General features: G+C 42.8%; 1 protein-coding gene across 2 annotated transcripts in view; it reads left to right on the plus strand.

Annotated features, from left to right (window-relative positions):
• Positions 1–25,546, plus strand: part of Nr4a3 (nuclear receptor subfamily 4 group A member 3) — a 44,229-nt gene extending 18,683 nt beyond the window's left edge. Inside the window, exons 6-8 of one of the 2 annotated variants that reach the window (XM_008851895.3) lie at positions 4,770–4,969; positions 7,813–7,991; positions 22,284–25,546. In XM_008851895.3, coding sequence (XP_008850117.1) covers positions 4,770–4,969; positions 7,813–7,991; positions 22,284–22,531 — 627 coding nt within the window. In that variant the 3' untranslated portion in view covers positions 22,532–25,546. The remainder of the gene's footprint in view (positions 1–4,769; positions 4,970–7,812; positions 7,992–22,283) is intronic. The other variant, XM_029555434.1, reaches the window with a different exon arrangement.
• The last annotated feature ends 435 nt before the right edge of the window (positions 25,547–25,981 follow it).

The raw sequence follows: 25,981 nt of genomic DNA on the forward strand, positions 1-25,981 counted from the left end.
ATGGACATCACATTTAGCATTTTTAGAGCTATAAAGACCAGAAAGGAACATACAAAGTGAGGGAAATCCATTTCCTTAAGATATTTCACATACTTAGTGAGGGCTGGAAGTGAGATAAATATTCAGCTCCATTCTGCTATTAAGGCATCACATGGCTAATTTTTCAGAGTGCTTTTCTTCCCTTAAATAACTTGTCTTAGGCCTAGGCTGCTGCTGAAATCTGACGCAGTTGTTCTTGTTGAAAGTAGTATGCAGACCTGCTTGGTTCAGTCATGTCCATTGCTGTTGTCTGCACCTCTGGATTCTCTTTCTAGGCCTTTGTAGAAATCTCCATTCTGCCTTGGCCTTCAGTGCAGGCAATGTTATATATTTGACTAGTGTTGAAGCCAGATTCTGATGGATCAAGGATCCTGATAGGCTGGGATTAAAAATTACCATAGACATGGAGAAAGTTTCATTCAAAAAATATTTCTGTATTTGACCCTTGTTTGAATGGAATAATCAATGAACAAATATTTTTGGATGTTCTTTTATGACCCAAAGCTATTTCTCCCAGAGATGAAGGGCTGATAGGGAGACAGGAGATGCTGAGAGTCCAGCTCTTCTACCTCCAGGTCTAAATAGCTAGGCAAGGCAGAGCATCTGGAGGCCTTCTTTAAATTGTATGTTCATTGATGGACAAAGTCCTTCTCGCCCCATATAATTGCATGCTGACCTTTCAGTTACCAGTTATTGGTGGCTCTAGCTGCATCTAGTTTGGTCCCAGAGTTCTGGGGCTTGGATCAGAATTGCTGCAGGTGAATCCCAGAGGGCTGGCTGCAGTCTGGCAGGCTGGGCCTGCTGGCTTTTCTTCTTGCTGAGCTCCCTCAGAGAACAGTCCACACATGAGCAGACACAGGCTGCTCTTCCCAGTGCACAAGGCATGGCATGTGATCCCAGCAGGACCTGGGGCCTGCAGAGGACCCTGGTGAAACCTACATGCTCTGGTGGGTTCTTGACAAATATTGGAAGCATAAGTATTGTTGCTTCGTGAATCCTGGTTCAGGGGAAGTCGGTCCCATTCCCAGAGGATGTTTACATCCATTGTCTTTTTTTCTCTTCTTTCAACCCACTATTTAAAAACAAAATCATACTGAATTAGAGTAAAATTCTAGGCCATAACATCATCCCTGGTGTTATTTATCAATATTTAGAATCTTTGCATGTAAGAGACAGAGGAATCATGGTGATTAGCTAATCCAATGGACTCCACAGAGACTGAAATAGGTGCAGAGAGGCTTCATGATTTGTGTAGAGATGCACAACAGGTCAGTGCCAGAGCCTGCAGGAAAACCGTGCCCAACATACTATGCTATCTTGCCCAACACACTGCTTTACTCTGTATACCACACACTTGGGACTTTCACAGGCAGTGATCTCAGCTTCTAAAGGTTCTGCACTGAATTTCATCCTGTCCTTAGAGAGTATATGGAATTAGAGTCACAGAAGGGGAGAAAATGAGAATGTTTAGAAAACAACAGCACACATGAATCTCTTCTTTCAACTCTTCCTCAGTTAAGAGAATGCCTAAAGGAGGTAATGGACTCACTCAGAATCCTGTGGCTTCCTCCAATTTCATTGGGAGGGGAGCTGTCTCCCTCTCCTGAACTTTGCTCCTTTGCTACATGACATCACCATATCTGGAGCCCCATAGGATCCCAGGCACCCTGTGAGATGGTTGGGAACAAAGGAAGCAGAGCTCTGAACTGAACCTGGTGTTATAAGGCCTTGGAAGGTTGAGGTGAAAATTAGAAGCTTTCTGTTTCAACACAGTCTAATCCCCATTCAATAAATATGGAAAGTGAGGGATGGTGACAGTCCCCAACATCATAGCTATTATCAGTGTTGTCCACTACTGAACTTCCTCTATACCTCGTCTTCCCATAGATTATCTCTTTAAACCATAACAGCAGTTTCAATGATGCTATTATGTCTACTCTACAAAGGAGAAAACTGGGGCCACTACAGTATTTATAAATCAGGGCCCAAAATAGAACTGGGATTAAGGTCCCAGGGCTCAGTGTCTGATGTTTATGTCTTGCTGCTTCTGGGGAAAACAGACAAAAAAGACCCACTTAAGTCTAGTGTCTCATCTCCTCGAGCGTGGGTTGTTCTACAGTGAGCTGTTTATGGGCTGCTTTTCAGCAGCTGTTTCTCCTCCAACCAGATCTGGGCCTTGTGTTGAACCTAGGTACCAACCCTGGTTAGCCTTTCATTGAAAAAAAAGTATTCAACAACTGTTTACTGAGAGTCAGTTGCACCATTCGTTATGACGCTGACAGAAATGTGGGACCAATAAATGCATACCAGGAGAGTTCCAATTAGAAGGAAAACACTTTTGAAATATCTTAAAAGTCAGGTGGGGCTGTAGCTCAGTGATAGAACACCTGCCTAACATGTTCCAGGCTGTGAGTTTGATCCTCAATACCACCATACCTTTTTGAGGCATGTTGGGGATTAAACATCAGGGCCTTAAACATTCCATACATGCAATGAGTTGTGTGCGCCCCCTCCCAGCCGACATCAGACACATTAACGATCAGCCTGTAATTCCAGCCCACAGGAGGTAGAGGCAGGAGGTTCACTGCAAGTTTGAGGCCAGCCTGGTCTACCTAGTGAGTTCCAAGCTAACCAGGGCTCCACAGTAACATCCTGTCTTAAAAAAATGAAAGTCGTGGGGATAGAGAGATGACTCAGCAGTTAAGAGCACTGGCTGCTCTTGCAGAGGACCTGGGTTCAATTCTCAGCACCCACACTGTGGCTAACAACCATCTGTAACTCCAGTTCCAGGAGAATCCGACGACCTCCTCTGATCTTCTCGGGCATTGCGCATGACATGGGTGCACTCCCATACATGTGGGCAATACACTCATATACATAAAATTAAAATAATAGCCAAACATGGTGGCACATGCCTTTAATCCCAGCACTCAGGAGGCAGAGACACACAGGTTGCCTCTGTGTGTTTGAGGCAACCTGGTCTACATAGTGAGTTTGAGGCCAGCTGGGGCTACAAGGAGACCCTTTCTCAAGACGAAAGAAGGAAAGGAAGGAGGGAAGGAAGGAAGGAAGGACGGAGGGAGGGAGGGAAGTAAATACCAAAGTCAAGAGATGTAAGACAAGAAAGAAAGAGAGAGAGGGAGGGAGGGAGGGAGGGGGGAGGAGAGAGAGAGAGAGAGAGGAGAGAGAGAGAGAAAGAAAGAAAAAAAGAAAAGAAAGGCCAAAGTCAAGAGATGTAAGACTTAAGCCTCAGGCAGTTGAAACCCTAGCTTACCATCGATTATGGAACTTGAGACTGTTTCTTATTTTCTCTGAGCCTCAGTTTCCTCACTTGTAAAATAAAGATTAAACCCTGCCCTGTGAGGATCAATGGGGAGAAAACCTACAAAATCACTCTTCCTGAGTTAATGTGAAGGCAGTGATCGCCGATTCACAGGAGTCTCCGCCTGCATTTCCCACGCTGGCGCTTTGGTTTTCCCTTGATCATTATCAAGCAACATCAGTCTTCCTGCCTGAAGCAGAAAAGGTTTTTCCTCAACTGAGTGAAGCAAACCTGTGGTTTTACCAGAGTAGCCAAAAGCTGAGGAGAGACTTCAAACTTGCTTGTACCCTCCCCTTCCTGCCCCTCCTCTTCCTCCTCCTCTTCCTCTTCTTTTTCCTCCTTCCCTTCCCCCTCTGTTTCCTCCTCTTCCTCCTCTGTCTTCCTCTTTCTCATACTCTTTTTTTTTTTTTTTTTTTTTTAGCTTTCTAAATCTATATGATCTAGTAGGTCTTCCTGTAATGACAGACATTTCCCTACCATGTTTGGTTTTTAAACATCTGAAATGTGGCTAGTGTGATGAGGAACAGAGTTTTTTAATTGTATTTCATTCTAATTAATCCAAGCAACCACAACTCTGGAATCTGAAGCATATAGCTGTCTGGGCTCTGCCATGAAGAACCCCTCCCCGACCCAACACACACTTCCAAGTTTATCTCGCATCAACAGCAAGCAAAAATCATTCTTCCCTCTTATTGGTTAATTTTCTAATTTTCGAACTTCAGTGTACATTAGAATAATCAGTTTTGATAAAAACCAGTCTGATGGGCCTACCTCTAGAGTTTCTGATGAGGTGGGCCTGAGATTGTCATGTCTAGCACATTTCCCAGGTCTTGCTGATGCTGCTGGTCCAGAGACCACACTTTGAGAAGCTCTGTGTCATTTTCAGCATCTTGTTGGGAGACCGCTATGCTACAGTAGAATCCACAGAGCCAGGAGGCCCACTCAGACCCAAGCCCCGAGGGCAGTGGTATATACATGGTCAGTGGTTTCTCCCATGGACTGCTCTGTGGGATCATCTCGGGGAGCTTTTAAAATTTCTAATGGGAAAGCCTCACCCCTCACCCCAGACCACCTAAACTGGCCTCTTTGGGGGCAGAACCCAGACATCAGTGCTTTATAAAGCTCCCCAGATGCCTACACCATAGTGCAGGACTAGAAGTCCACAGTTTTCAGGACTGGAAACCCCTGCACTGATGGGGCTTCAATTCTTATCTATTGAGTAACAACAATAAATCAATTTTATTTCACATCCTAGGGCCATTGGAGGATTAAAGGAGGCTGTGAGAGTTAGCACGTTTTATAAACTGGGGAGGACTTAGGCATTGGCGGTCTGGGCAGAGCTGGTCTCAAATGATGGTGCTATCCCTGTGCAACAGGGTAACGTAGCTTTCTATGTTTTGTATTCCAGTACTGCCCCACCGACCAGGCCACCGCAGGCACAGATGCTGAGCACGTGCAGCAGTTCTACAACCTTCTGACGGCCTCCATTGATGTATCCAGAAGCTGGGCAGAAAAGATTCCGGGATTCACTGATCTCCCCAAAGAAGATCAGACGCTACTTATAGAATCAGCCTTTTTGGAGCTGTTTGTTCTTCGACTTTCCATCAGGTGAGTCCTATTGTTTTATCTTCCTTCAGTCCACACCTTCCTTTGAAGAAGGCAGCCTTCTTGTTTGGCACTGAGCCATCTGTGACAAGTTTGTTCAAGAAGCAGGTATGAAATATATTCAGACATTTAAACACTGAGCAGTGGGGAATAGAAAGAATGAGGGAGTGACAGCCAGACTGCTGGGTTCTAGCCCACAGTCTAACAGGTACACACTATGAAGACTCAGCGGGCCACCACCTCACTGAAAATTCAACTCTCATCTGTGTAAAATGAGGAGACTTGGTGATCTCTGAAGTCTGTGATTGTAGGAATATTCTCATGATGCAGAAGGTGTTTCCTGGGAGCTTGGGAACACTAGGTTTGCCTTATGGGTTTTTAGTTCACAAGGGCCTATTTATTGTAGCACACCTCATGGGGCTCTGAAAGTTCCACAGCTGAACTCCTGGACCAATAGATATGGTCCACCCTCTGTGCTCAGCGGTAACAAACACAAAGCACAAGTAAATTTTTATGTATCTATTTATTTACTTTATTTATTTATTTATTTATTTATTTATTATTTAGCATCTCACTATGTAGAGTAGCCTGGTCTCAGACCCATAGCTGGCCTTGAACTTACAATCCTCCTGCTCCAGCTTCCTGAGTTCCAGGACCCAGCTATGCACCACCATGCCTAATAGGAAGTGGTTTTTCAAACAGCTGGAACCTCAGACCTGAGTTCCTCTTGTAAATTCTACTTATTCATTACCTTTTAAAATGTTTTCGTATAGTTTTTATTCATACATTTTTTTCAATTCCATTTTGTTTACTTCCTTTCAGTTATATGTTTCAAGAGATAGGATCAATATTTTACCAGATATTGTAAGAAAAGTCATCATTCCTGTCCCTTTACTTCACCCTTGTCCCAAGTTTCTTTCTATGGCACCAGAAACTCCTTAAAAAATGCAACTCCGTGCCTCATTACCACCTATTTTGACTTGGTAAACTATGGAAAAAGTGCTGAAATCTGTATTTTAACTCATGCTCTCACGGTTCTGAAACCAATTTTTGGAAACCCTTGTTTAACCTCTGAGGCTGAATCATTCTGCCTTTGTGTCCTCTGTGTGCAAGAATCTGTGGGAGAAATGGCTTGGGGTTAGAGCTAAAGTGCTAGGTTAATTTACAGCCATTCCAGGGTACATGGGAGCTGGGCATCAATGTGCCTGTCATCTTAGGCATGTAGCAAAGGATTAAGTAGAAGATAAGCTCCATGCAGGTGGACACCACACCTGTCCTCTTCACCAAGCTCTCTCTAGTGCCTGTCTCCAGGAGCGGCACATCCTTGGTGCTTAGTAAATACTTGCTGAGTGAAGGAATGAATAGAGCTATTCATCCAGAAGCAATGTTTGAAAGAAACTGACTGCAGCCAACTGAGCTAGATAAATATGGAGCAAGATATTTTAAAGTTAAGGCAAAGCTGAGATTAAAGTAAGGGCCTCATCGAGTCCAGATTAGTTATACCTACTACTCTTCATTCTTGTGTGTACTAGGCACTGTGCATGCACTTCCAGAACATTCATTTTATTTAAGTCCCTCAGCAATCTTAGGAGGCTGTGATTAAAGTCCTGCTTTACAGATAAGAGAAAGGAAGTCCAGAGAGATTAAAGGAGTACCCAAGGTTATACAGCCAAGTCATTGGGTCCAAATGGAGGTTCCAGGGCATCTTTTATGAGGGAGGAATGGGTTCATTAAGGGCATTAATATAAACCATCAAGGGAGATTTAGAAACAGCCCTCTGTAGCTCCCTTGTTGAAACTCAAGGATGTAATACAAAATAAAGGGTCACCTTGTGTTCTAGCACTTTTGACTTTGTGATTGGCACTTGCAGGGACTTGCTGCCTTGACTCTGCACAGTGGAAGTATAGTGTCTAGCCTCAGGCCTTATCAGCTTCTGACATTTAAGAAAATAAGGGAGCAGCTTTGACTCATGAGCCCCAAAAGGAAGTCTCATGTTCATTGTAGAGAAAGGTTGTTATGTGACTTTTCCTGGGGAGACCTAACAAAGGTCTATTCACCCCAGAGAGGGCACTAATGACAAACCAAAGTGATTCCATCCAAGTCTGGCTTGGTGAACCAATGAGTTTACTGTGCCAACTTACAGGAGCACAGGTGAAGGGTTACTTAGAGGAGTGTGGGTAACCCCCTCCCAAAAGCCGTAGCACCAGAAAGTCATATCCAACATAGATGATGACCTCCCAACAGCTGTACAGATGGAGTCCCCCACTCAGTCAACTTTCTACTTCCTGTACACTCCAGCACCTCCCATGACTGCGTGCATCTAGATGGGGTAGGAATTATTCAAATTTGGCAAGTGGCTGAAATCTCAGATGAGGATCTCATGACCCTCTCCCCATTCCTGAGGGAACGTTAATGGTCTGATGTTGTGAGGGACTTCCGTGAGTAATTATATCTGCTCTGACTTCAAGATAGTAATGGGTATATCCCACCTAGAGGACTATATGTTCACAGAAGAGGTGAGCATTGGGCTTCCTCTCTGAAGTGTCTGAGGGCTTGCTCCTCTGTGCTCCATCCCAGGCAAGACAGCAACTGATTCTAGCAATAAGATAGAAGGTATCACAGCCCCCCCCCATCTTGCTCAGGACTAGTGGTCCTCAAAGACAATAGCACAGAAGATAGATGGTGCTAGTTGTTAGTCCCCCAGCGGCATACCCTTGTTTGTAGCAGTAATATACAATGTTTCCAACACTGCCCCCCTGACTGTGTTGGTACCTGTGTGCTACAATGTTACTGTGTTGGCCAAACAGACCGTTTAATGTGTCTCCCTCTCTGTTCCTCTTACCTAGGTCAAACACTGCTGAAGATAAGTTTGTGTTCTGCAATGGACTTGTCCTGCATCGACTTCAGTGCCTTCGTGGATTTGGGGAGTGGCTCGACTCCATTAAAGACTTTTCCTTAAATTTGCAGAGCCTGAACCTTGATATCCAAGCCTTAGCCTGTCTGTCAGCACTGAGTATGATCACAGGTACGCATTGCCTTGCCAAAAGCTAAGGTGCCCACATCCCCTTTTTCTCTAGACTGTGTCAACGTGGGCTCTGGGCACATACCAGATAACTTGGGAAAATAACTGCCACTTTTCTGAAATCTTCCAAGTTTGATTTAATTTAAATAAAGAAACCATGCATGCACGTGTCAGGAGCTTCTAGGAGAGAGGATTGTGCTATTAAGTTATCAAAATCCGGTTCTACTGGAGCTCTGTTGGCAGTTGAACTGGCTACTTCAAGGCTGTTTTTACAAAAGGTTTCCAGAAAGATAACCTTAACAAGCCTGTTCCCATGGGCCTCTTCCCAGTCCTTTCCTAGAGACCCAAAGTAAACCAAAGAATTACAGGATGTAGAAGACAACTTGACTCATTGATCTTTACTGGGAGAGAGCTAAGGAAAACAGGTATTTGTCAAAAGCAAAAATGGCTCAACTTCATAGTTTCAATTTAAAAGTTAAAAACCAGAAGTATAAAATATACTCAGCTTCTGGGGCTGGAAAGAAAGGTCAGGAGATAAAGTGCTTGCTTGGCAAGCATGAGGACCTGAATTCAAACCCTAGAATACATGTGAAAGAGTCAGGTATGGTGGTGCACACGTGTAATCCCAGAGTTGGGGAGGTGGAGACAGGAGGATCTCTGAGTCTCATTGGCAAGCCAGTCTAGCCTAATTGGTGTACTCCAGGCCAGTGAGAGGCTGTCTGAAGGAGGTGTAGATCGTGTTCCTAAGGATGACATCTGAGGTTGTCCTCTCACCTACACACACACACACACACACACACACACACACAGAGAGAGAGAGAGAGAGAGAGAGAGAGAGAGAGAGAGAGAGTTCCTATATGATTCTATTCTTCTGTATTCCTCTCCCTGTCTATCCTTTGGAAGATAAAGGATCCCCAGAGGGGCATGCTGGGCAGGTGAAAGGCGGTACTATCTCTGTGTCCCATCTCCCTGTGCCTATGGAGGTGCCCTTCATTCTTGTGTTTCCATTCTTGTGTTAGATGGCATCCTAATCAGTCAGACTAGGGCCTGGTGAGGCAGTGACAGAAGGTACAGGCCTCAGCAGGGGTGAGCCAGAGCTGAGGTTTATCCCTATCCCTTTTGTCAGACCCAAGCCCAGCTAGGTCAAGTCCAAACTGAATATGCTCTTGTGGCTGGAGGAAACTTTTCCCAGGCAGGCAGTACTGAGTGCCTCATCGGCACAGCTGCCTCTCCTTTCTGATAGAGCAGGGATGGGCAGTGCTTTGCCTAAACACTGGTTACATGCATCTTCTTAGGGCATCTCCTGTGAGCCAAAATAAAAACTATCAGTGTGTGTTGCTGGGAGTGGTGACGCACGCCTTTGGTCCCAGCACTAGGGAGGCAGAGACAGGTGGATCTTTATGAGTTCAAGGCCAGCCTGGTCTACATAATGAGTCCCAGGCCAGCTGGGGCTACAGGAAGACCCTGTCTCAAAAAAGACAAAAACAAAAAAACAAAACAAAACTATCAGTGTACCTCTAGAAGCCAGGCTGGTCACACGCTGCCTTTGGAATGGGCCTGATTTCCTCCTCCAGGTCTTTGTCCTGGATGAGAAGCTTAGTTCTTTTAATGAGGCTTGTCACGGTCTTCCAAGAGAGCCATTGGTGAAACAAAAACAAAGATGGCCTCACAGAGTATGGATTCTACTTTCAGATGGCATAGCAGAGCACCTAAGAAAATCAGCATTTGCGGCACAAGCATTTCACTCCAGGAAAACTGTAAGGAGAATAGCCCCCAAACCACCTTGCCCTGCAGCTCTTCAGCACCATTCAGAACCATTCAGCTCTTCTGTGACAGTCGGACATTCAAAACTGGAAAGTATAGACTTGAGTTCAGTTACAAAAGACAAAATAAAAAATTCTAAGCCAGACTTGGCTTTTGGCAAATAAACCCAGTTCACTGCCACATTGCTATGGAAATAGGAGCTGGATGTGGTGATTCTGCACATGCTCAGTGACCGAGGTGCTGCCCCACGTGTCACTGGATTTCCAGAGATGATGACACGCCTCCCTAGAGGAAGCAGAATGTGCAAGCTAATCCATGGGAGGCAGGGGGTTGAGCATAATGTGGAAATATGGGAGTAGGTACCAAGTGCCAAGAGAGCACAGGTAGAGAGGGTGCTTTGCGATTAGGGCAGAGGGTGTTTCCAGGCCATTGTAGACGTGATAAGGTTAGGCATAAAGAAAAATTTGCGGAAGCCATCGAAAATATGGCTATGTTTCACTAAGGAAACAACTGAAAAACAGTGATAGAGGTCACTAGACTGACAGGAAGAGTGTGCCGGACACAGAGAGCCCTTCCTCAGCCTCTGCACCTAGCGAGGGAGGTGGAGTTTGTCTTGAGAGCAGTGGGGAGCCACAGAAGGTTTGACCAGAGGTGCATGATGGAAGGCTTGTGTTCTAGAATGATCAACAATGGTGGCAGCTGGCTTTGAGCACAAATTAGGTCAGGAAGGAAAGTAGGAGGAAAATGACAAGTCCCATAATGTGAGAGCTGCAGCTTAGGAGGAAAGCCTGCTCACAGGGAGCGCTTGCCCACCAGGAAAGCCTGCCCAAGATGAGGGGCTGCCCATGGGGAAGGCCTGCCCATGGAGAGAGCCTGCCCATAAGGTTTATTTCTTTTTCCCTTTTTTCACTATTTAATAAAGGACACTGGGGTGCCAGATGCTTGCCACCTAAAGAGATTGGCAGTTCCATACAGAGTCCAAAGTAAGAATTAAAAGGAAGCTAGTGCCAAGCTCTTCATCCTATTTTATACCATGCCCTATGGTCAGAGCTGCCCAGCCTGCTGCCCGCTCAGGTAGAGACTCACTGGAGGAAGAAGCAGTTAGGCATGGCAGAAAAAAAGCACAGGCTTTGGATCCTGTAACTCTCTTATTTGTCTGCAGACTCGTGTTTCGTAACTATGCGCTATTGAGTAATGCATTTCATGTCTCTGAACTTCTGTCTCCATATCCATAGAAAGGGAATAATAATATCAATTCCATAGAGTGGTAATATAGATTCTAGAAGACTCTGTTTATGATGTAGCCAAACTAGATTCAGGATAGGCATTTGGTCTACTTATGTCCCTCCTTGGAGTGATGGTAACAGAGGCTCCCTTAAGTTGTGCACATACCTATTCTTTGGAAACCTTGGCTGGTCCAAAATCAAACTTAGTGTCATGAAGAAACAGGTGGTGGCTTTGGAAAGCAATATGAACTGAGCATGGTGAGTCACACCTATAATTTCAGCACTTAGGAGACTGAGGCAGGAGGAGCATGAGTTCCAGGCCAGCCTGGGCTACAGAGTAAGAAAATCTGTCTCAGACAAAACCAAACAAGGCAGTATAGTATGTTTGATGACTATTTCCGTGGACACTTGAAATTCGAAGGAAGACATGATAATGAAATAATCAAGTGAGATTGTCAGTGGGCTGGATGCTTTATCCAAGGTCTTTACACTTTCCCACAGGGCAGGTTCAGTCCCTGCCCTCATCCCTGCCAGTCTGTACAGAGCAGGCTGATCCAGGCGCCGTGTTTAATGAGCACTCTGTACTAGTCGCTGACCTCACAGCATCTTGGGATTTGCTGGCTGGGAAGGGTTTGAGCTGTGTGAGAGCAACAGCAGAAAAGACTCCCTGGGAAGCAGTGCCCACTGCTGGGAGTAGCCACTATCCCTTTAGCGTGCATGCCCATTAATCGTGACTTCTCCGGAAACCTCGTCATCAGAAAGGGAGGTTGTGGAACATCAGATGAGCCACTGGTATGAGAAAATTCATCCAAAACTTGTCTACTCTGAAACCAGAGAAGAACTCATGAAAGGGAAATGGGATCTTAGAAGCCTAGCCAGCTGAGCTTCCAGAAAAACTATTAAGAAATTGGATAGTGGTGGTGGCTTACTCAAACATGGATGTTTCCCATAATTTATTTTTGTCCTTCTTTCCCTCCTCTCTTGGACTCCTCATGAAATACTAGGTGGTGAGGTGAGGCAGGAAATGGTTTCATTCAGATCATTCTCCCTTCCTACAGTAACAGGGAGTACCCCACAGGAGTGGTTTTCAGATGTTTTCTAAGCCCCTGGTTTATCTACCCTAACTATTGCCTTTTGCCTATCCCACATCCCTGGAGCAGTAGGAGGGCTTTGCTTCTCTGCCTCTGATGGGGCACAATGTGTTCATATCTGCTTGCAATTAAATCTTGTTTAATAAACAAGAAATCCTCCAAACAGAAAGTATGGAATTACCAATTTATAAATATCTAAGTATTGAGGGCTTTGCATACCAAACTATCAGTATATAGGGATCTGAAGATGAGCTAGGCATGGATTCTGCTCTCAGGGCATTTGTAGTCTAGTGACATATGATATAGTGACCTCAGTGTGTAGTGGTTAAATGTTTAGGTTCTTAAAAGGGAGAGATTCTGTGCAGGGGAAGTTCAAGTGAGTGCTCTCTTTGGGGGGAAAGAAGAACGATGGAGGCATTGGTCATGAATGACATTCCAGAGCAGTAGCATCCAAAGAAAAATGAACATCCCAGATCAGGGATGCCAAGGCATGGCCATGAATCACCCCAACACGTTTGGGGGGAATCACATGTGGTCCAATTGCATTCTTCATGCATTTAACTACACATGTGATCTGAGTAAAAAGGAGAGAAAATTTCAGCATTCAGGCCGTTACTCTGAGTGACCATGTGTTCTGGAGCAAGCATGAAAGAGGATTCTGCTGCACTCTAGGTGATGGTTCACTGCCTCTGGAGGGTGTATTCTGCTGCACTCTAGGTGATGGTTCACTGCCTCTGGAGGGTGTATTCTGCACGCTGGACAAACTTAAAGGATTTTCAGGGAAATAGCTAATTTATTGGGATACTTACCTTGTAGCCTGATATCATGAACTAACTTTAGAGCATAAGTGTTTATTTCTCATAGAGTGATTGGGAGAATAGGATTGGAAAGGTCATTTGGGGCCAGATGGCAGAGGAAATCTTGAACGTCCAAATGCCACTTTGAAAAACTTCCCCACGGCGTGCTTTTCCAGACTCAGGTCTTCTGACAGGTGAAACAATGACGCCTTTCTCATCTCCCTGTATTTTCCTTATTAGAACATGACCTCTAAGACAGAGGAGGAAGGAAGGAAGGCAGAATCAGGAGCAGTGAGATCGTGGCATGGGGATCAGACACTTGATCCCACCACATCCTCCACCACCTCTTTCTAGAGCCCCTCTACTCATTTTGAATGGTGACCTAGTCTCTCTGATTTTCCATCAAATATAACTATCAGCAACATTACAAGGAAAAGTTGGGCCAAATTTGTCAAGGTAATGTAGTTTGAAAAAGAAGGGGGCAAGTTCCAGGATTTGGAGAGTGGAGATCTGAGTTTAGTCTTTACCTGGCCACTTCCTAGTGCATGATATTGGGCAATTCCTTTTCTTTTCTGAAAACCAATGTTTTCTTTTCTCACAGTGGCAAGGAGGTCTTGGGCCATTTAGACTGCTTTAACAAAAATACCACAGCAGGCGTGCTTAATAAACCATAGACATTCAGGTCCTACCTTCTGCAGGCTCTGCCCCCAATCTAATCCAAGTTCCCCTCCTTAATACTATCAAGTTGGGGATTAGATTTCAGCACATGAATTGAGGGGTACCGCACAAACAGTAAGATCATAGCAGATGATGATGTCTATTTGTAGCTTTCTTACAAAGACTGAATAAACTAGTGTGTGGCCAGCAGAGGAAAACAATTCAGCTAAACCCTCATTGCTATTATCCTTAAGATTGCCCTACATACTTCTGGGAAGAGCTAGCTGTTCCCTTAAGAATCTATAAATTTTTCATGTTTATGTACATTAATTCCATATGTATGACGTATTCAGAATTTTCTTTCTGTGTATCTTTTATGGGCTTCATAAAAGCAAGGACAGGTTTTTAAATTTTATTTTATTTATTTTATTTTATGTGTATGAGTGTATTGCCTGCATGCATATAAATGCATCTATGTTGTGCAATGCAGGTGGAGGTCAGAAGAGGGCATAGGATCCCCTGGAACTGGAGATACGGACAGTTGTTAGCCGCCAAGTGGGTTTTGGGAATCGAACCTAGGTCCTCTGCAAGAGCAGTCAGTGCTCTTAATTGCTGAGCAACTTTCCAGCCCGGGATAGTTTTTTTTTGTTTGTTTGTTTGTTTGTTTTTTAATAGTTGCTAATGTCTTGGTTTATTTTCCCTTAGTCTTTAAACATTCGATGATACATACATGCCTTCACCTTTAGACAAAGTTATGGTTGTGGCGACTGTAGAAACTTATCAGCCATGCTCTTCCTCCCTCTTCCGTGTACTGTACTGTGAACATTTTTCTATGTCACAATTTTCTGTCACAGCAAATGTTCTGTCTTTCAGCTCCTATCAGCTTAATAATATTTACTAAGCTGGGCCTGGGGAGACAGCTTAGTGATAAAGGGTCTGCAGCACAAGGAGGACCTGAGTTCAGTCACCACCACCCCTGTAAAAGCCAGGTGTGGGGGACCATCTGTAACACCAGCAGTGGGGCTGAGGGGGCAGAGACCAAGCTGATCTCTGGAGCTCATTGGCCAATCAACCTAGCCAAATCAGTGAACTCTGAGATTCTGTCTCAAAAAGTAAGGTGGACTGTGATGGAGAAAGACACCCAGCATTGACTTCTGACCTCATGCATGCACACACATATATATGCACTCAGATACATATGAGATCACATATGTATGCACAAACACACACACACACACACACACACACACACACACACACACGAATATTTACTCAATCTCATTCTAGGCACTTGGGATAGACATTAGTGCCCAAACAAAAATTCCAGGGTGAAGAGAGTCTTAGTCATCTTTATAATTACCTTAGTGTCTGGCACATGACCAATATTGGTTGAATGAATGAGTTGTAAGTATCAGAAAGTATCTCAAATTAGGAAAATCTGTATTATTTTTAGCCTGTCACTATTATTTAAAAAAAAGTCTGAGTTCCCAAGAGCTGCCTAATTTTAATTCAGATTAATTCACTTACCATCTATTGAGTATCTGCAACACGCCAAGTGCACGGCTTCTCACCTTCAAAGAATCTGTAATCTTGTTGGAGACATAGACAACTGCTTAAAGACAGATCAAAAAGCACTATTTTGCCTCAACTCAGGCTGCCCTCTGACTTGTGGCTTCCTGTCCATCATGAGTTCAGTCTCTGGGACTGCCTGTCAGTAAAGGAAATAGCACAAGTGGTTGACTTTCTAGAGAAAGAGGTGAGGCTCACAGCAGGAAGCCCTGTTTGCTGTGTGGGTTTTGGTTACAAACTCATCTCTCTTCTTCCGCCTTGGCTGGATCTGTGTCATTATCTCTGAGTTGGCCAATGTTCTAAGACCTACTCAAAAAGAGAAGTTACTTCTGCAGCTGGGAGGACAGGCTTCTGCAAGCTAATGCACATCCATTTCTTCATCCAGTGCTTTCTGCCCTGAGGGAATGTGTTGCTCTTCAACAGGCCAAGAGGTGGAAATGGGAACTGTAAGATGGCAAGATTTAAATATAAGAAACTAAGACAAAACTATTCAAAATTGGAACAAGCTGTCTTGTGAAGAGTTCTCATAGACAGAACAGTATGAAGTTAAAATAAGCTGACTAGGGAAGTCAGTTGCTGCCTTGGGAAGCAAGGTTTACAGAGACTAGAGGAATACAAGGTAGAGACAGAGCCCAGCAGCTCCAAGTGGCTAGGACTGGAGAGGGCTGAGCATCTCTGCCTTTTGTGTGCATACACAGCACTAGGCATTGTGTTAAGCTGCAGATTCTGGTTTGGTGGGTCTGGGACAGGGCCTGAGATTTCACAACTCACAAGCTCCTAGGTTATGTTGGTACTGCTGGGCTGAGAGCCATTCTTTGAGGAGCAAGAAACAAGGGAACCTAGTGGTAATTGGATTCTTGAGATTAATGATAGTACTATTTTTGGATAGTACCGAGCACTGTGCCAAGAGTATTGCATGTATTGTTTTAATGTTGTTTAATAAATTTGGGAGCTGGAGAAATGGCTCAGCGGTTAAGAGCACTGACTGCTCTTGCAGAGGACCCAGGTTTGATTCCCAGCACCCACATGGCGGCTACTAACCGTCCTTAACTCCAGTTCCAGGGGAATCTGAAGCCCTCTTCTGACCTCCATGGCATTGCACGACACAGGTACACTCACATACATGCAGGCAATACATTCATACACATAAAATAAAAATAATAAATAAAATATTAAATAAATAAATAAATAAATGTAAACAGGAAGCCATGGCACTGGCAATAAATAAATAAATAAATAAATTTGGAAGTACCAGGGATGAATCACAGCAAGGGAGCCAGTTAAGAGCTAGTCAAACAATGTAAGGTAGCAAATGTTGGCGATTTGGTCCACAGGAAGTTGGTATTGAGAGGAGAATATGCCAGAGATGATAACGAAAGTTCTTGGGATGGGTCAAATTGATAAGTCTGGGGAAGGAATCATCAGATATTATTATGAGTATTGGGGAAGAGTGTGGTACCATTAGCAGATGACCTCAGAGCTGTGGCTGATTTGAAAGAGAAAGTAGCGAGCTGCGTTTTAAGTACATATGATATTTGCAATTAGGTATCAAGTGCCTACTGTGTGCCTGGCATTAATCCAAATACTCTGCATCTAATAAACATTCAATTCTCATAGCAACCCAAACAGACCAACAGTTACTCAGCTGATAGAGCTGGTGGGTAGGGAGAGAAGAAATCTGTCTCCGAAGCTTCTGAGTGAAAAGTTGAGAGTTTAAACAGTTCCTGACCATTATAAGCTTCATAGTAACTCCCAATCCATAATTTAATCTGAGCAACTGACTCATTTAGTGTTTATTTAATCATTTCTTACATGTTTTTGGTTTTTCCATCTATATATTCATCTAACAGATGCACATTAGGTGTTGCTGGCGTACTGGGCTTGGTGGCGGAGATACAGTGAGCAAACACATCCCCCCAGGGGCCTTACAGCTAATGAAAGAGGCAGGCAATTGTCCCATAATATCGGATGTCAGACAAACACATCCTTGGGAAGGGAGAGGAGTCGGTACCTTAAGAGAAAGAAATCAAGGCGAGGAGCCAAGAAGGAAGAGTACTTGCAGGAACACTGGCTCCGAGATCTAAAGGCTGAGTACATCCTAAGTAGCTCAAGATGGAAGAACGTGAGCACAGGCTTAATGGACCTTTACCTCACTCTATCAGTCTGATCCCCTCCCCCTCCTTCCCTCCAGGCTCTTTCTGGCTCAGCAGAGCCATCTGTGGCATGGACAGCCAAAATGCACAGGAATCCCAACGTGCCTTTAGATGCTAACCTCCCTCCACTTGTGCTGTTTTCTTCTCTGCTCTGACCCCACTGTCTATAGTGCTGTTTGCCATAGAGCAAGTACTTAATAAGCATCCGCTAAAAGAAATAACTAACCATTAGTTAATTAGGTGCACAGAAAGTAGGAGGTTGTTATACGAAGGGCAATTCATCCCAGGATAAAGAGAAACTTTCTAACAATTAGAGGCAGTCAGAGAAGGCAGGTAGCCTGCTATAATTGAAGTTGTCTGGATTTGGTATAAAAGAAAGCAGCCACTTGTTAATTTTGACCCTAGACAAGTCACTAATTTTTTTGAGTCTTCTTATATATTAATTAAAGATAATGTTGCCTTGCCTCATTCTTAGGTTGTTGTGAGAATGAAATACAATAACTTAAGCAAAAGAGTAGAGTGTAAGGACTTTTAATGTATTTTATTAACAGGTTGAAATGGTGGTGGACTTGCCAGTTCGGCTGGAACCCAACTTGAACAAAGTGGATTAAATCCCTTCCAATTTACATACACAATTTTCGTGACATATGTCTATTACTTAACCATGACTTTAAGTAGTATTTCAAAGTTGTACTTCAAAACAGTGCTAGAGTTAAAATACTGACAGGCAAGGGAAATATTAGGTAACTAGAAATGCAAGAAGCTTGTTTTGGTTACATGATGAGGAACTTTATTATTTTCAATGCTGAGAATCAAACCCAGAGCCTCACACATGCTAGGCAAGTACCACTAAGCTACGTTTCCAACATGCAGAAAAATCTTAAACTAAAATCTTCTGTAGATAATTCTCTAGGAAAGTAGAAAATCCAAATATCTGACCTACCCCCTACTCTCTGTAGCTGTTTGCCAAGCTGCAAGGGGGTTCGGGGGACAGTCCCTTCAACTAAATGTCAGTGATTGGGGTTTAAAGGAATTTTAAATGATTGGAAGGCCCGAAACACTCAGTGACTCCCTGGTGATCTGAACCTTGCTGGTTGCTGGCAGGAGTTTGCATGGAGACTGCATTTTATCCGAGCTCCTTTGGAACAGTGAAGAAGCCACAAATCCTGTGGCTGTTCGAAACAACAAAGAAGGCCTGAGCTGCCTTTGGCTTCTAACAGGAGTGTCTCTGAATTCCTCAAGGAATTCCAGACCTTCGTTGATCCAGCTGGCAGGAGGTATCGATCTCCACTTGAATTCACTGAATAAATAATGGTTGCCATAGTTATTGAGCAGTCACGACTGGCTGGAGAGCAGGGAAAACTCCATGGCCCCTTCTGTGAGTTTGGCCATGAGAAAGTCTGGCTCTGAGGTTCCACAATCAGCCCCCTCCCAAATACAGCCAATGCAACGAGCTACTCAGTTTCTTCATCCTGATGAGTGTGGAGTCTTAGATAAGGCAGGAGACCCTGAAGGAAAGGAAAGCGGCAATGAATAGGAATGGACTGGCATTTGATTTTGAGAAAAGCCTCTCTCCCTGGCTTGTAAATCAAATTTGACATAACTCAATATTAACAGAATTTAATATCAGCAAGATGGTGTTTGGTCATGGTATAGGTATGGCAGGGCTGCACAAAGGACCATCTCCCATTTTGTTCCATTTTGACATTCTTCTCCAAATAGAAAGGTAAAAAAGCCGTCCAACCATCTCATAAATATTTTCACATTTTCTCTTCATCTTCAATATGAAGAAAAATTAATTTTGACACATATTTGTGTATTATGGGTATATGTGTACAAAAGCCCACATTCCATGCTTACATGCGTTGTAGAGGTCAGAGGACAGCAGGCAGGAGTCAGGTTCTCTCCTTCCACTATATGGGTTCCATGGATCAAACTCAGGTCACCAGGGTTGGCAACAAATGCCCTCTACCTGCTGAGCTATCTCACTAGCCCCGGAAAAAAATATTTCATAGATGTAGTCAGAACTTAGATATTATTTAGTATTAGCCTTTTTATTTAGTGTTATCTGTATTTTTCCATGTTGTTTCATAATCTTCATACTTGTCCTTCTTGATGTCTCCAGAATCTTCCATTACATGGGTATGCCATATTTGCTGTATAGTTCCCCTGTTCATCAACTTGTCATCTTTACCCAGGGGTTGTTTAGGTTTTGGGGGGTGAGGTGGTAATCGATAAATGCTGCACCAAATGTTTCCATACACCCAGTTTTAGAGTTTTCTGTGGAAATTTTCCTTTGGATAAATTCCCAAGAACTGGATTACTTGGTCAGAGGCTATGAACGTTTTATAGCTCTTGAAATTTACTGCCAAATTTGCAGCCTGACGTTATGCTTTGGGGAGAACAAATAACACTTTAGATAGAACACCACTGAAGGCAGAATTTCTCCAAGTTCACTCTTGGGTGCTTCTTCTGAGATTGAAGCAGGGTCTGTGCACTGAGTAAAGATAAGCCAAGGGGAAAGTGTGGTTTGCATCTGGGCTGATGAACTAATAGCTTCCTAGGGAAAGTAAAGTCAAGAACTGCAAAGCTTGGGAACTAGGAGGCTCTGTTGTCTGTTTGGTCTGGTAGTTGCCACCTGCTTGCCGAGTGTCAGCCATTGTCTTGGGTGGGCAAAATACTTCTCTGTGACATCATCTTAGTTGAGTCCCCAACAATGCAAGGAGGTGGGTTTTATTATAATCACACTTTTCTGTCAGTTTATCATATAATGTTTAAGATGAAAAGGAAGAATACAACTAAGAGAGATTAGGTCCCATGGCTAACAAAGGACAGAACTAGAGCTGGATTCAGTTCCAAACCCAAGGATTCTCTATAGAAGGTGTTATCATTAAGATGGTACACCTGCAAGTTATAATCTACTGAGATACTGCTGGAGATTTTCTTGCTATACTTAAGTGCATCTCAACACATCAGCTCCAGAAGGGGCCTTAGAGGTCCTTAATCCAGCCTCATCGCTTGATAAGACCCTATCAAGGAAAGAACATGCCCAAGTCACATTAGCCATCCTGGGGAAGAGGAGATTTTCTGGTCTATAGGCCTCTCTTATCTGGAACAAGAAAAGAGAAACATGCCTGAGTAGTTATTTCTTTTAGCTTTTACTTTTGGGAAATAACTTTTCTAAGAAAGTATCTCCAACTAAAGCAACTATGTCCAGGAGACAGTAGGAATTAATGCTTGATTACCTGTTAAAAGGATGTTTTCTGCCTCTCAAAAATTATATTTTTTATAAAGTGAAGACTGATTGAGGAAAGACACCTCAGACATCAACCTCTGGCCTCCCCATGCACTCATATACATGTGATGTGCATGAACATATACGTACATGTACACATGCAAGCACATAGACACTCATAAATAAATAAAAAAATTGTTATTTTTACATGTACATATACCAATGGAGGTAAACTTTGGGACAATTGAGACCAAGTTCTTCCCTTAGAAAAAAAGAGGTTCTGTTGTCTACAGGCTAAGGAAGAACAAGTCACTTGTATCAGATGTTTGACTCCTTTGTCATCTTTGTGACACCCAACAGTGCAACCAGAGGACAAAATCTGCCTGGAAGTTGCTTTCCACAACTGTGTGACTGGAAACGCCTCTCAGCTTTACGAAGATCTTAATATTTAACATGGGAATTCTTTTCTGTGTTGTTTTGTAGAATGTAAAGGTTGCTCTTAGTGTCTTGATGATTGTAAAATGCATGTTCCAAGTCCTTCCAGGCTTCCTTCTCTCTGCTTGACTTTTCCGTCTCCGCAGCAGGAGGACCTGTGCATTTTATACAGAGTTCCAGGTCTAGGTCAATAGGTATTTTGAGGGAATAAACAAAACAAAGAAAAGAAAAGCTGGCTTTCCCCCAAAATCAGCTATGGAAACATAGGGATGCACTCCGGGTCCAGCCTTGAGAGGCTTATATTAGTGGCTAGAATGTGCAGCTTCTCTACCTCCTTCAAGTGAGTCTGTCAGGATAGGGACATTCATTCACTTTCCTAGACATGTTTTCATATCACTGTGAAAAGGAGGTGCCCACTGACAGGACTTTTGTGAGACCTCAGCAGGATAATGCACACACAATAAGAACCACCCTGCCATGTATTTAACATGGCTATGTGCCAGGAACTATGTTCTTCTCCTGTGTTATTCACTTAAGTTGACCCTCCTGGAAACCTGGAATTGGTCATGATCATTAACTTCATTTCATAGGGAAACAGGTTCAGAAGTAAGGGCACAGAGCAAGTTAAGTGGCAGTTCTTAACTTCAAATTAGTGTTATTTATACCTTTTAGAGGAAGGACTTTTCGTTTTAGATTTTTTTGCCCATGTGTGTGTGTGTGTGTGTGTGTGTGTGTGTGTATGTGTGTGTGTGTGTGTGTATGTGTGTGTGTGTGTGTGTGTGTGTGTATGTGTGTACTGTGTGTGTATGGAGGCCAGAGGACAACTTTGGGTGTCATTGTTCAAGTGCCATCCACCTGGATTTTTTGTTTTGTTTTGTTGTTGCTTTCTTGAGACAGAGCCTCCCTGTAGCCTCAGCTGGCCTGGAACTCACTATGTAGACCAGGCTGACCTCGATCTCACAGAGATCCTCCTGCCTCTGCCTCTTGAGTGCTAGGATTAAAGGCGTGCACCACCACACCTAACCCATTGGTTTTTTTGAGATAAGGTCTTTCATTGGCCTGTGACAAGTCAGCTAAATTGGCTGCTCGGCAAGCCCTGAGGCCCTCCAGTTTCTGCCTTTCTAGTGGTGGGATAAGAAACCTGTGCCTCCACACCTGTTGTTTTGTTTTTTTGTTTTTTTAATGTGGGTTCTGGGGAATTGAACAAAGGTCCTGACCGAGTTACTAACTAAGCTATCACTCTAAGTCACAAAAGGCATTTTGCTTGTAAAATGCCTAAGCCACCTAGCAGAAAAGGACCAAGACAACGGGCTTCAGAGTGTCTTATGACCTGCCTCCTAAACTTAACACTTTTCTATCGTTCTGCAGAACGACATGGGTTAAAAGAACCAAAGAGAGTGGAGGAGCTATGCAACAAGATCACGAGCAGCTTAAAAGACCACCAGAGTAAGGGACAGGCTCTGGAACCTACGGAGCCCAAGGTCCTTCGAGCACTAGTGGAACTGAGGAAGATCTGCACCCAGGGCCTCCAGCGCATCTTCTACCTGAAGCTGGAGGACTTGGTGTCCCCGCCCTCTGTCATTGACAAACTCTTCCTTGATACCCTGCCTTTCTGAACAGGGACATCCTGAGCAGAGAGCTGCTTGCTCTGCTGACACCTGATCATTAAGCAAGCAAAGGGATGGGTCTGGACACCTACCATTTTTTTGTCCCTCCTTCAGAGAAAAAGTAGCTCCCATAGAAAGCAGAGACTTTTTTATTTCCTGGCACCTTTCCTTACAGCTTAAAGCCAGAAAACTTGCAGAGTATTGTGTTGGGGTTGTGTTTTATATTTAGGCTTTGGAGGGTGGGGTGGGAGGGTATATAGTTCATCAGGCTTTTCTAAGAAATTGCTAACAAAGCACTTTTGGACGATGCTATCCCAGCAGAGGGGAAAAAAGAATAATATAACTGTTTTAAAACTCTTTTCTGGGGAATATAATTATGGTTGCTTTGTATTTAAAAAATAAGAATAGCCAAGGGTTGCTCACCAGGGTAGGATGTGTCTTAAGAGTGCTCCCTTTAGGATATACTTCCTGTATCAAGGGAACATACGTGGTGCAAACAAGGCAGAAAATTCCCTTTTCTTAATTTCTTTCTTCCTTTTTAAACAAATGGCAAAAGATGGAAGATTATCTACAAATCAGACAGAACAAGATGATAATGGCTGTTTGCTTCCATATACAAGTGCAATTTTTTAAAGTGCTGTCTTACTAAGTCTTGTTTATGAACTCTCCTTTATTTTATATGGAAATAAGGAGGTAGTCATGTCAGCAAATGACACGCTAAGTTTCCTAGCAAAGGCTCGATTCACCTGCCCTGTAGAACCCTTCGGAGGTATGGCCCATCTGAGTCTTTTAGGCCATTCTTGGAATTTGATCCCCGCCGACTATCCAGCTATCCTGAAGCAGGATCAGATTATAAAATGGATTACAAACAACTGCTTTGACTGTGTTCTGTCAACCCGGACAGAGTTCTCTAAACTAACATCAGTTGTAGCAACTTACTGATTTCATCCATTCAAAAGCCCAAGGAGTGCTGGGTGAATCAATCAAGCATTTGATCCCAGATGAAAACATGCAAATTAGTAGGAACTGGGTCATACAGGGTAAGCACCAGAGATAAGGATATATTTGTTATTGGTTAAAGAGACAGTTTTGGAGAGCAAGCAAGTCTTCTTTAAAAAAAAATAGTGTTAATGTAAGTCCTAGAAAAAGATTAGTGGGCCGCGGTTCAACATTCCGTGTTCGTATTCCCTTTTGTATGTTTATACTGTTAATGCCATATTATTATGAGAATTTGTTGCATAGTGTCCATATTTGTATAAACATTTGTATGCACGTTATATTGTAATAGCTTTGCCTGTATTTATTGTAAGACCACCAGCTTCTGGAGGCTGAGTTACAAAATAATCAAATGGGGTGTTCATGGTGACTTGGATACACCAATTAGAAATTAAATAAGCATATATATATATAAATATAGCAGGTTACATATATATTTATAATGTGTCTTTTTATTAACCATTTGTACAATAAATGTCACTTCCCATGCCGTTATTTTATGGTTCATTTGCAGTGACTTTTAAGGCAGTACTGTTTAGCACTTTGATATTAAAATTTTGCTTATGTTTTGCTAAATTCAAATAATGTTTGAAGATTTTTAGGTCTAAAAAGTCTTTATATTATATACTCTGTATCAAGTTAAAATACCTTTGGCCATTTTGCTAAGAAACAAACTTTGAATGTCAAACTGATGCCGCAGTAGTTTTGTTAGCTTTAAATCATTTTTGCTTTAGTCTTTTAAAGGAAAAAATAACAAAACTATGCTGTTTATATTGTCATTAAATTATACAATCAAACAGATGCCAAATGAATTACCTAATTGCTGCAAAGTATAACCCAGATGACGAATCATATCTCTTTTTTTTTTGCAAATAATTCTGATAGTTGATCATGTATTATGTTTGTGTGAGCTTTTATGAAAGATTATTATTTTTATATCAATAAGATAGGGCCTAGAATGTTAGGATTTGGAAATGTTAGACTTGGAAGGAGCCTGGGTTATCAACTAGTCGGGTCTCCTGAAATTCACAGAGGAGAAAACTGGGGCCGATTGAAGGGTGAACAATTACCCAGGGCCAAACAGCTAGCAACAGAATCAAGACTAAGACTTAATTCACCTTTCCACAGTCCTTTTCTTTCCCCCTCAACTCACTGCATCTGTAAGAAGATAGACTTTTAAACATAACCACTGATATTAGTATTTTACCTGAAGATAGCCATGAATAAAGTAGTACTTTATTTATTATTTATTGCATTAATTTTTTGAGCTTATATGCAAACATAATAAACATTATTAAATATCAGGAAAGCTAACATTTCACGCAAGATCGCTTCAGACCAAATTCAAATTGAATTTGCATAAATTAGAAGTACTGTGCATACATAACCTTCTTGTGCACCGTGAGTATTCAGAAAGTTAATCCTGTTTCTGTCATATCTGTGGCACAAAAGCAAAGAAAAAAACAAAAAAACACAGAGTCGTAGAGAAATGCTGTTCCTATTTATTTTCACACCCATCGGATTTAAGGGAAAGGACTGTTGAGGTGTCTGTCTACTGGTTTGAAGAAATGATGAAGCTGTTTTTAATTATAGGTTCAGACACTAGTTCTGAAAAGAAAGATTATATATAGCCAGTGTTCTTCTGTCTTCCATAGTTGTTAAACTATGAGAGCCTCCCAAGTCATCCAGCAACTCAACTCCTTTTTTTCTTAATGTTGACACACAAGTGTACTCAGAGTAGATGGCACACTAGCTCCGAAGAGGCCAAGAAGCATTAAAGCAGGTGATTCTTCCCCTTGAGGGAGCGCTCTCTCAGTGTGAACCCGCCCTCAGCGGGCAGAAATCAGGAACTCACCCGCTGTTAATGGAGAGTGCCTTGCTTTTATTTCAGACAGCCAAGTTTCCCTGAGACCCTCTCCTCTAACAGCATTGCTCTTCAGTGTGTGTTAACCTGTAGTTTGAAAGAAATGCTCTTGTACATTAACAATGTAAATTTAAATGATTAAATTAAATCACATTTTACCAGTGGCTACCGGTGTGTTGAATAATCATGCTTCACTTAACAGCTTTCTCTTAATCATTATAGTAATATTTGTTGTGAAGCCCTTAAATATATCCCAAAATGGATTTTTTTAAAAGGCTTAGTAATACTGAAAAGTTAATAGGCCTTCTGAATTGGAAATGGATTAAGCCTCAGTGATTGAAAGAAGGACTCTCTAAATCCAATAACCATTTATTGAATACTTCCTGGGGGCAAGGCATGCTGGGTGCTCCGAGGACACACAAACATGCATGCACACTGGACAAAACTCCATTTCGCTTCCAACTGCAGATAATGTGAACAGAGATAACCATTTGTTGCCCAATAGTACTCTTTAGAGGCATGAAGGAATCATTTTTCATCAAAGTGATATTAGTTGTTTGAGAACCAATATTTAAGAGAAACAAGGCTGCAGTTCTTCA

The sequence above is a fragment of the Nannospalax galili genome, unplaced genomic scaffold, assembly GCF_000622305.1.
Source record: "Nannospalax galili isolate Female #2095 unplaced genomic scaffold, S.galili_v1.0 scaffold125, whole genome shotgun sequence".
Taxonomy (NCBI): domain Eukaryota; kingdom Metazoa; phylum Chordata; class Mammalia; order Rodentia; family Spalacidae; genus Nannospalax; species Nannospalax galili.